We start from the raw sequence: 12,368 nt of genomic DNA on the forward strand, positions 1-12,368 counted from the left end.
AACTTACGTTTGGAAGTTGATAGTTTTTCCTAGCCAATATTCAACGCACAATGAAGAAAGGTGAGAGAGTTGATCCCACATATGGGCCATACTCCTCTAAAGTAATTTTAAGACATAGTACCCAGTTCTATCGTGGATAATACTACCACGGGTGTTGCTTGTATCACTTCGTTTGAACAGTCCAACTTCAGCATTAATTACTGCCATTTAGATGTTTCGCTCAATTTCAAAATAATAGTGTTCATTTGCTTCAAGTTTTACTGCTTTACTATACAGCTGAATTTTTGGTAACTGCTATTTGCCGTGTTCATGAAAAGCATACATATCCTTACCTTCAGTTGTCTCATTTTTAGGATCGCTTTTTGGACCTGCACCCTTCACAGTTTCAGCCCTAACTCGAAATAAATATGTTGTAGACTGACTAAGCCCATTTACGACCGCTTTCAGAAGCGACGCAGGTACTTCCTTTTCGCCCGTCCCTCTCTCAGCTGTGTAGAATATGACGTACTTTGTAATGACACCGTGTGTAAACTCTTCAGGAACTGGCTGCCATTCCACCTCGACACTAGTACTGCTCAGTACCTTTACAGAAGTAAGTACAGGAGCCTTCAAAGGTACTGCAACATACAAAAATTTGAGCTTTGGTAAACTGGGTGCAAGTAGGGTTAATACCAGTTGTTATATTGAGATTAACTACTATTAGTGCCGATGGGAAGGGAAAGGGATTGTCCATGTACTTATTTTATGGTATACCATTCCACTTAAGATTTTGTTTTTCTTTAAAAATTTTGATAATGATCAAAAAACGACTTTTCCTGTAAAATAGTTTTCTCCTGTTCAAGACTGTGTGTCCGTCCTGATGGCCACTAAGTTTTCACACAGGCTATTACCCTTACCTGTTATCGACTTGTATATTGTTTGTTTTTAGTGGCGACAATGATTTGCACATGAATATAGCCTTATAGCCAACTTTTCTGCATGCTCTTCACCTTAGTTGAGGGCATGAGTTGAAAACCAACCGAGTCTCCCTACCTCTGCACCAAAAATTTAATGTTGTTTTCCTCGTACTTACCGTCTTGGTCCGTCCATACAGTGATGGGATTGCTGCGTGGTCCATCACCTTTCAAAGTTGCAGCTAACACCTGGATGTTGTATACCGTATACTTTATAAGTTCTGTTAACTCAATTTGACGGGAGGGTGAATCAACCCATACCATCGTCTCTGCATCTCCCTCGGACTCCTCGTAAATGACAGTGTATTTAAGGATTTTACCGTGCTGTTTATCTGCTGGCACTTCACCCCAGGTGACTAAGATACTAGTTGAGCTGGTGTTGTGTCCTCTCACATTCTCAGGAGCAGCACCAGGTACTGAACAAAGAATAATGGTATTGATAGTAATGGTATCGCAGCTATTAAACAGATATATACAGATAACGTTTAAGAGAGCCCGGATCTCTACCGCGAGGGAATGGACAATGACGATCACAAACAAATTAACAGATAGAAATCAAATTACAAGCGGTTTGTTAGCCTCTTCATTCTTGTCCAGGGTTTTTTCCTGTAACTATCTGAACTCCTTAAAAGTTTTCCAGCGTTTCGTGTTTTCAACCCATAATAGATCTTACTATATAGCGTCTCTAGCCTTTATTTGTTACATCTTTTCTGAACACCTTTACTTGTATGATTATTCCCAAATAATGCGAGGAAATCTGAACGCTAACTCACCATCTTGGTTTGTAACGAAAAATTCGGGATCGCTGTAGTGTCCATCTCCCTTGTCGGTAGACGCCAAAACCCTGACGCTGTAGTTCATATTCTTTATCAGCCCAGTTAGATTCACCTCACGTGTAGGAACATAGACCGTTGTGTTTTCAACGAGTAAAGAACTGATCGCCTGGTAGCTCACGGTATAACTACGAATGATACCGTTCTTGTCCGCAGCTGGAACTTCATTCCACCTCACTAAAAGTGAAGTGGAAGATGTGTCGTTTAATCTTAAATCCTGGGGAGGAGCGCTAGGTCCTGAAAGGAATGTAAAAAGTGTTAAATCTTTATCTGCTAACATGACGTAATACTGTTTCAGCCCGGCAACAACTTCACCATGTACACCATGTACATCAAGCAAACTAAACGATTTTTGTAATTCTGAATAACAAATGCTACTGACTGTAACACTGTGATGACTTTGATTAGCCTCCAAGTAGCTGATTCAAGACTCAAGACGATGCTATTATTACAAATAGGGTGCTTCTTAATCCTAAACAACATTGCATTTAGGAAGGGGTTGACAAGCTTTACCTGATTCCTCTTGCTAATGTATGAAATTGCCCATTTTGCGGAAATCTTGTTGATTTTTCAATGAGAATCACATTTGTATTATTTTAAATAGTATAAATCTACTAGCGTTCCATCACGAATGCCGTTCTCTTATTTGACTGCACTACACGCTGTCTATTCTGTTACAGATTAGTGAGTAGCCTAGAAGTGTGCGGTTGATAACAAATAGCGGTAGCTACTTTGCATTTACAAAGTGTCTGCGAAGAGGATTTAGATAATATTTTTAACAACAAGTAGACTTGTACTAAAACAATCAAATTATTCGCTCTCGATTTTTATCGCGTGATAGTCGACGAGGGCCTAGCCCGAGTCAACTATCAACCGAAAATAAACTTGAAGCAGCTTGGATGCTGACCAACGTTTGAATATAAAAAGTAACCATCATAACGGATGGCGTAGTGGTCAAAGAGCTCGCTTCCCACCAATGTGGCCTAAGTTCAGACACGGCGTCATATGTGGGTTGAGTTTGTTGTTCGTTCTGGTCTGGTTTTTCTCCGGCTTTTGCGGTTTTTCTTTCTCTAAAAAACCAACATTTCTAAATTCCAAAGGGCAAATGGTTTGTCAGTCTTTCGACTGTTATGTTCTTTCCTGGCTAAAAACATTCTGACTTACTTATTTCGTAAAGTATGGTTAGTTCTTGGTTATTCAAAGTGTACTTATCACTCAGCTAGTCAGTCAGGAAAAAATACTTACTATCCTCGTCCGTTCTAACAACAATGGGGTCATTGGCTGGTCCATTTCCTTTTACAGTAGATGCAAACACTATGATATTGTAGTTGACGTACTCCTTTAGTTCTGTCAAATTCTTTAGACGATCATTGGCACCAACCAAAACACTTGCAATGTCATTCTCTGTTTGTGAGTGGTATGTAATGGTGTAACCCGTGATGATACCATTCTGTTTATCAGCTGGGACTTCATACCACGTGACTAAGATGCTTGTTGAGCTGGTGTTCTGGCCTATTACATTTTGTGGAGCACCATCAGGTTCTGATAGAAAAGTTCAAAACAAGTTAACTTTGCAGTGATCGTTACTAGGCTTTCATATATGATTCCTACGAAGACTTCTATAACAACTGTTTTTTGAGGTTGTCAAGGAAATGTCTAATGTTAGTTGCCTGATGCAGCGTGAATACTGTACACGCGTGATATGTACATGCACGAAACATGGTATAACAGGAAGGTTGTTGCAGCTAGACGTCTAAGCAACCCACGGAAAATGAGCATGGGTCAATTACAAAAGTGAAACCACTTGATAGGTGCTTACCAGAAACTAACACTGGATGTGATGGAAACTTCCATTTCTTAACGCACACAGACAAAAAAAGTTTAGGCGCCAAAAGAAGAACTACAAAAAACCTTGAACAAAAACAAATGGCCTAGCAAGTGGTTGTTTAATCATACTACAGGACACAATCCCCTTATTGTGCTTTCAACAAAGGCATCTATCATGCTGATGTGCCTATGTACACTCTTTATTCAAGTTAAGTTTCTCATTCTTTCCTTTCATTAAATGCAGCAGGATAAAGAAATGCCAAGCAATATTCTCGTTGGCCCTTAAATAGAGTGTTAAAACAATACAAAATCTCTGGTTGGGACGGCAAAGCAGTGACTTCTGCGGCTTAACAGAGGTGGTCACTTAACGCAAATCTGGTTTCCAGTATTAAACTGATTATGTACGAAGACATGATTAATCATCGTAGTTATGCACACAACTTAAGCAGTTGTGAAATTAAAGCCTGAAAGAAAAAAAAAAAAAAAAAAAATTCAAGCCTGAACGGGATTCGAACCTATGACCTCTGCGATAACGGTGCAGTGCTCTACCAACTGAGCTATCAAGCCGTCTGAGAGCTGGTTATCCGAAGAGTTCGTAATATACCCGTAGATGGTGAAGAACATAAGTGAATATATGAAAATCATATATTTGAACTGCGGAGAAAGAAGTATGAAGACATGATTGATCATCGTAGTTATGCACACAACTTAAGCAGTTGTAAAATTAAAGCCTGAAAAAAAAAAAAAAAAAAAATTCTAGGCCTGAACGGGATACAAACCTAGGCTTTAATTTCACAACCGCTTAAGTTGTGTGCATAACTGCGATGATCAATCATGCCTTCATACTTCTTTCTCTGCAGTTCAAATATATGATTTTTCACATATTCACTTGTAAACTGATTATATTAGTACATTTTTGCGACCGGGTACAGAGAGGGTGACGACTTAGCTGTACTTCCAACACTGCCTAAAATCGATCGTTTTTGTTTAAAAAACAATCCTTGGTGTTCCCGTAATGATTTGATTTAACACACTAAAGGAATGAAAATTATCTGTACATGTATATGATCTATTGTGAAGGCACGGCGGCCCCATGGTTAGTGCGCTCGCCACGGAATCGAGAGGTCCTGGTTCGAGTCCTGATCGAAGACATCAAATGTCATTGTGTCGTGTTCTTGGGCAGGACACTTAACTCTCACAGTGCCTCTCTCCACCCAGGTGTAGAAATGGGTACTGGCGAACTTAATGCTGGGGCTTATCATGCAATAGACTAGTGTTTCAACTAGAGAGAAGTAGAAAAACTCCTAGTCGCTTGATGCCACTGAAACCGGAGTTACGCGCCTGCCTTATGGGCAACTTGGCTCGTACTATGCAGACTTTCCCTATATGATCTCTTACCATGTAAACCGTTTATGAAATTCTAATACTAAACATTCCTACCCAGTCATATACGCAAAGCTCACGGGTTATTTTCTTTGAGATCGTTACTTACACAAATTTGATATCAATGATACGTTTTTTTAACCTCTGACCGGCTAAAAAAGCTCATTCTACGCAGGAGAGGTCAGCTCAAACGTGATTAAGAAACAAGAACCAAGCAGCCACAAAATCCACCATAACACCCACAAGAAAAGGATTCAAATTAAAATTACTCACTGTCCTGGTCTGTTCTAACTACAATGACAGGGTCATTGGGTGGTCCATTTCCTTTCACAGTAGATGCAAACACTGTGACATTGTAGTTGACGTACTCCTTTAGTTCTGTCAAATTCTTTAGACGATCATTGGCACCAACCAAAACACTTCCATTGTCATTCTCTGTTTGTGACTGGTAAGTAATGGTGTAACCCGTGATGATACCATTCTGTTTATCAGCTGGGACTTCATCCCACATGACTAAGATGCTTGTTGAGCTGCTGTTCTGGCCTATTACGTTTTGTGGAGCACCGTCAGGTTCTGATAGAAAAGTTCAAAACAAGTTAGCTTTGCAATGACTGTGACTAGGCTTTCATATATGATTCCTACGAAGATTTCTAAAAGAAGTGTTTCTTAAGGTTGTCAAGGACCTGTCTAATGTTAGTTGCCTGATGTAGCGTGAATACTGTACACGCGTGATATGTACATACAAGAAACATGTGGTAACAGAAAGTTTGTTGCAGCTAAACGTCTAAGCAACCCACGGAAAATAGGTGCTTACCAGAAATTAACACTGGATGTGATGGAAACTTCCATTTCTTAACGCAAAGAGACAAAAAAGTTTAGGCGCCAAAAAAAGAATTACAAAAAACCTTGAACGAAAACAAATGGCCTAGCAAGTGGTTGTTTAATCATACTTTGGAGTACAGGACACAATTCCCTTATTGTGCTTTCAACAAAGGCATCTATCATGCTGATGTGCCTATGTACACTCTTTATTCAAGTTAAGTTTCTCATTCTTTCCTTTCATCAAATGCAGCAGGATAAAGTAATGCCAAGCAATATTCTCGTTGGCCGTTAAATAGAGTGTTAAAACAATACAAAATCTCTGGTTGGGACGGCAAAGCAGTGACCTCTGCCGCTTAACAGAGGTGGTCACTTGACGCAAATCTGGTTTGCAATATTAAACTGATTATGTATGAAGACATGATTGATCATCGCAGTTATGCACACAACTTAAGAGCAGCTTCGTCTAAATATCAACTAGACTTGGAAATAGCGAAAAAATCGAATTTCTTCAAACTCACCCAGAATGAAGCCCTACGGGCACTAGTTACAAAAATATTGTTTTAAGCTCGATAAATCAAAAATTATTTTTTTACGCAATTTTTTCGTTTCGATGTCCCAAATCGGCCATAATCGATCGAAAATGAGCGGCATATTCAGAGGCTTGTAAACTCAAAAGTAAAAATCTTCATTACAAACTGATGGTACGTCGTATTTGTACTTTCTTTCTTGTCTATTTAGAGCTAAATAGATCGCGATTTGATTAGAACTAAAATATTTGATGAATTTTCTAAATTAACGGCTCAAGACAGCTTAACAAGAGATCTACATTTAGCCTATTTTCAAATGCTAAAAAGGCGTTCTGGTACACGGCTTTTCCCCAAAACGACTAGTTTGGTCTGAAAGAGCATTGTTTTTTCTTCAAATTAGTGAAATAAAATTTTTGGGTAAATAAAATTGTGAGCGCTGAGATAGCGAACTAAATGCAGCACTTCTTTCTGAAAACGTGACCTTTGACCCAAGCGTTACGAAACCGATTACTGCAAGAAAACCCGGAAGAAAAGCAAACGCTTCGTTATTTTGAAACAATTTCTAGTGATATCTCTCTGAAACCATGATTGCAAGATTCTCTTTCCAGATATGAAATCTTACAGGGTCAAAGAGGGAGCTAAAGGGCGCATTTTGTTACAATAACTTTGTTTGCTGAGAATTGACTTGAAGTCAATTCCAGTGAAATTTGCAAACTTGAAGTATGTTAGCCGATACTTACCTGAATATTTATACTTACAGAAGAGTCGTCTTCTTGGATTAACCTTCAAAAGAAGCTGGACCCAGATTTGGAAACCTCTAAAGGAAGAAATGTTTAATGTTCCGTGAACTGCCCGCAGCTATAAATTCCATGCACATGCCAACCGCATGTTTGTCGTAAAACTAACTGACCTCCACTGACAGTTTCCACGGGCAACCCCAAAATAAACAATCCCCAAAAATGTAAAGTGAAATTTGCTGTCTTCATGAACAGTTAGAAGCTAGAGTCAAGTTCCATCACCGTTTCAAAGTGCTTGATTTTATTTGTTTGCGTCGACTTTGTTCACTCAATTCTTCTTACTGTCACGCTCGAATTCTGCGAATCGGTCACGCCAAAACAGTGCAGACCGTGCAGACTGCAGACACTTGTTTGGACCTTTCATTTTGACTCATTTTTTTTTTGGCTCTAGTTACAAAATAGTGTTCAATATATCTGAACGTTTGTCATTTATCCACAGGCCACACAAGCGCAGTATTTGACGTTAGATTCAATAGACAAACGCATACAAGACTTTGTGTGGGAAACTTACTCAGTCTGCATATGGTCTACAGTGTTTTGGCGTGACCGATACTACGCAGTATTCGAACGTGACAGTAATTATTGAGTGAACAAAGTAGAATCAAGCACTTTTAAAAGGTAATGGAACTTGACTCTAGCTTCTAACTGTTCATGAAGACAGCAAATTTCACTTTACATTTTTGGCGATTCTTTATTTTGGGGTTGCCCTAGGAAACTGTCAGTGGAGGTCAGTTAGTTTTACGACATGCGCTCGGCATGTGCATGGAATTTATAGCTGCGGGCAGGTCACGGAACATTAAACATTTCTTCTTTTAGAGGTTTCCAGATCTGGGTCTAGCTTCTTTTGAAGGGTTAATCCAAGAAGACGACTCTTCTGTAAATATAAATATTCAGGTAAGTATCGGCTAACATACTTCAAGTTTGCAAATTTCACTGGAATTAACTTCAAGTCAATTCTCAGCAAACAAAGTTATTGTAACAAAATGCGCCCTTTAGCTCCTTCTTTGACCCTGTAAGATTTCACATCTGGAAAGAGTTTCTTGCAGTCATGGTTTCGGAGAGATATCACTAGAAATTGTTTCAAAATAACGAAGTGTTTGCTTTTCTTCCGGGTTTTCTTGCAGTAATCGGTTTCGTAACGCTTGGGTCAAAGGTCACGTTTTCAGAAAGAAGTGCTGCATTTAGTTCGCTATCTCAGCGCTCACAATTTTATTTACCCAAAAATTTTATTTCACTAATTTGAAGAAAACACAATGCTCTTTCAGACCAAACTAGTCGTTTTGGGAAAAGCCGTGTACCAGAACGCCTTTTTAGCATTTGAAAATAGGCTAAATGTAGACCTCTTGTTAAGCTGTCTTGAGCCGTTAATTTAGAAAATTCATCAAATATTTTAGTTCTGATCAAATCGCGATCTATTTAGCTCTAAATAGACAAGAAAGAAAGTACAAATACGACGTGCAATCAGTTTGTAATGAAAATTTTTACTTTTGAGTTTACAAGCCTCTGAATATGCCGCTCATTTTCGATCGATTATGGCCGATTTGGGGCATCGAAACGAAAAAATTGCGTAAAAAAATAATTTTTGATTTATCGAGCTTAAAACAATATTTTTGTAACTAGTGCCCGTAGGGCTTCATTCTGGGCGAGTTTGAAAAAATTCGATTTTTTCGCTATTTCCAAGTCTAGTTGATATTTAGGCGAAGCTGCTCTTAAGCAGTTGTGAAATTAAAGCCTGAAAGAAAAACAAAAATTCAGGCCTAAACGGGATTCGAACCTATGACCTCTGCGATAACGGTGTAGTGCTCTACCAACTGAGCTATCAAGCCCAAGAGTTCGTAATATACCGGTAGATATACCCTTAGATGGTGAAGAACACAAGTGAATATATGAAAAATCATACATTTGAACTGCGGAGAAAGAATTATGAAGACATGATTGATCATCGTAGTTATGCACACAACTTAAGCAGTTGTGAAATTAAAGCCTGAAAAAAATTTCTAGGCCTGAACGGGATAAAAACCCAGCTTTAATTTCACAACCGCTTAAGTTGTGTGCATAACTACGATGATCAATCATGCCTTCATACTTCTTTCTTCGCAGTTCAAATATATGATTTTTCATATATTCACTTGTAAACTGATTATATTAGTACATTTTTGCGACCGGGTACAGAGACGGTGACGACTTAGCTGTACTTCCAATATTGCTTAAAATCGATCGTTTTTGTTTAAAAAACAATCCTTGGTGTTCCCGTAATGATTTGATTTAACACACTAAAGGAATGAAAATTATCTGTACATGTATATGATCTATTGTGAAGGCACGGCGGCCCCATGGTTAGTGCGCTCGCCACGGAATCGAGAGGTCCTGGTTCGAGTCCTGATCGAAGACATCAAATGTCATTGTGTCGTGTTCTTGGGCAGGACACTTAACTCTCACAGTGACTCTCTCCACCCAGGTGTAGAAATGGGTACTGGCGAACTTAATGCTGGGGCTAATCATGCAATGGACTAGCATCTCAACCAGGGAGAAGTAGAAAAACTCTTAGTCGCTTGATGTCACTGAAACCGGAGTTACGCGCCTGCCTTATGGGCAACTTGGCTCGTACTATGCAGACTTTCCCTATATGATCTCTTATCATGTAAACCGTTTATGAAATTCTAATATCGAACATTTCTACCCAGTTATACTTGCAAAACTCACGGGTTATTTTCTTTGAGATCGTTACTTACACAAATTTGATATCAATGATACGTTTTTTTACCCTCTGACCGGCTAAAAAAGCTCATTCTACGCAGAAGAGGTCAGCTCAAAAGTGATTAACAAACAAGAACCAAGCAGCCACAAAATCCACCATAACACCCACAAGAAAAGGATTCAAATTAAAATTACTTACTGTCCTGGTCTGTTGTAACTACAATAACAGGGTCATTGGCTGGTCCATCTCCTTTCAAAGTAGATGCAAACACTGTGATATTGTAGTTGACGTACTCCTTTAGTTCTGTCAAATTCTTTAGACGATCATTGGCACCAACCAAAACATTTCCATTGTCATTCTCTGTTTGTGAGTGGTATGTAATTGTGTAACCGGTGATGATACCATTCTGTTTATCAGCTGGGACTTCATCCCACATGACTAAGATGCTTGTTGAGCTGCTGTTCTGGCCTATTACATTTTGTGGAGCACCATCAGGTTCTGATAGAAAAGTTCAAAACAAGTTAACTTTGCAGTGATCGTTACTAGGCTTTCATATATGATTCCTACGAAGACTTCTATAACAACTGTTTTTTGAGGTTGTCAAGGAAATGTCTAATGTTAGTTGCCTGATGCAGCGTGAATACTGTAAACCCATGATATGTACGTACAAGGAACATGGCATAACAGAAAGGTTGTTGCAGTCAAACGCCTATTAAGAAGCCGGCCCTGAGAAATGAGTATGGGTCACTTACAAAAGTGTGACCATTTGACATGCGTTTAATCAGCATAAATTTGCCTTGTATGTGGTGGAAACGTCCAATGTTTCAACGCCTAACACAGAAAAAACGCGTAGCCGCTCAAAAGAACTAGAAAAAAGCTTAAACGAAATCAAATGGCCAAGCAAGCTGCTGTGCAATGATACCCTGGAGTACAGGACACAATCCCCTGATTTTGCTTTCAACAAAGGTACCTAGCATATTGACGGATGTGCTTATGTACATTCTTTATTTAAGTAAAGTTTCTCACTCTTTCCTTTCATCAGCTGCAGCAGGGTAAAGAAATGACAAACCATATTTTCGTTGGCCGTTTAATAGAGTATGGAAACAATTCGAAAATAATTTTCTGGTTGGAACGGCAAAACGGTGACCCCAGCCGCTTAACAGTGATGGTCGCTTAACGCAAATCTGGTTTGCAGTATAAAACTGATATTTTAATACATATTTTTAGAACTCTGACAACTGTCCGCTAAAGATAGGGCACTGGCCTAACTGTACTTTCAATACTGCGTATATATTTAACAAATTGACGTCATCTTTTTATGCGTCTGTCTATTGATGATAAGTTGCGTCATGACATTGTCAAAGTGGCCGTGGAGACACGAGCCGAAGGCGAATGGTTCCGCAGTAAACTTTGAAAATGTTATGACGAAAGTTATCATCAATAAGAGGACAGGCCTATAAAAAAACTGACGTAAACTTGTTTTTTACAATAACAAGACCCCAAAATGGTCAAATGCTGGTAATAAATGAGGGGAAAAGAGGCGTTAACTTGCCGTAAATAAAGATAAGTAAATTTTATTCAAAAGGTCGCGAACATTGTCAATAGCTTTTGTCGCTTTTTGATTGGCTACTCAAAGAAGTCCATAGAATCTCATTGACTAAAAAGTTGACAGTTTGACCGCTGAAAGTGGAACGTGAAAGTTTGCATAAATTAAAATTTTATTCGTCTGTACTCTTATTGATGATAAAAATGAGACAATCAGCGCGCGAGAAATTAGACAGTTATTGTAAAAATTGGGTCATTGACCAAGTGTGAGCTCAAAATGGCTGGATATTGGCCAAATTATTTTTTTGCGTGTTTGTGGACCGAGACGAAATATCCATCCATCTTGATCAAACAAGCTTGTAGGTCAATAAAGGATTTATCATTTGGCTAAATTTAACATAGTGCCAAGAAAGCTCAATCTTGCCCGCTTGGATATCCAATCGCAGTACAGGATTTGATTTATTTTGCCCGGTCACAGAGCTAGCCATATAATAACAATAGTTCATGTTTAAAAAACAATCTTTGGTCTTCCCGTAATGATTTGATTTTAAAACAAAGAAGAGGCAAGAAAATCATTTCTACTGATATGATCCCTTACCATGTAAACAGCTTATGGAATTCTAATACCGCACATTTCTACCGTCCTTCAAAGTGCACGGGTTATTTTCTTTGACGAAATTCCTTTCATTGATAATTTCAGTTTTCTGTCTCTAACTAGTTAAAGAAACCAATTTTACAAGGAGAGATCAGCTCCAAAGTGATTAACAAACAAGAACCAAGCAGCCACAAAATCCACTTTAATAGCCCCACAAGAAAATGATTCAAATATAAAGTACTTACTGTCCTGGTCTGTTCTAACTACAATGACAGGGTCATTGGCTGGTCATTTCCTTTCACAGTAGATGCAAACACTATGATATTGTAGTTGACGTACTCCTTTAGTTCTGTCAAATTCTTTCGACGATTATTAGCACCAACCAAAA

General features: G+C 38.7%; 1 protein-coding gene across 1 annotated transcript in view; it reads right to left on the bottom strand.

Moving 5' to 3' along the window:
- The window catches only part of LOC110046798 (hemicentin-2-like), a 297,824-nt gene that overhangs the window by 162,839 nt on the left and 122,617 nt on the right, over positions 1 to 12,368 (bottom strand). The window contains exons 46-50 of the mRNA XM_089287541.1: positions 10,039 to 10,338; positions 5,270 to 5,569; positions 3,032 to 3,328; positions 1,727 to 2,023; positions 1,073 to 1,369 (exon numbers count right to left, since the gene is read on the bottom strand). Of these exons, the coding sequence (XP_089143667.1) occupies positions 1,073 to 1,369; positions 1,727 to 2,023; positions 3,032 to 3,328; positions 5,270 to 5,569; positions 10,039 to 10,338 (1,491 nt within the window). The remainder of the gene's footprint in view (positions 1 to 1,072; positions 1,370 to 1,726; positions 2,024 to 3,031; positions 3,329 to 5,269; positions 5,570 to 10,038; positions 10,339 to 12,368) is intronic.

Source organism: Orbicella faveolata, unplaced genomic scaffold, assembly GCF_042242905.1.
Source record: "Orbicella faveolata isolate gen_17 unplaced genomic scaffold, um_ofav_v1 contig_14, whole genome shotgun sequence".
In the NCBI taxonomy this organism is placed as follows: Eukaryota; Metazoa; Cnidaria; class Anthozoa; order Scleractinia; family Merulinidae; genus Orbicella; species Orbicella faveolata.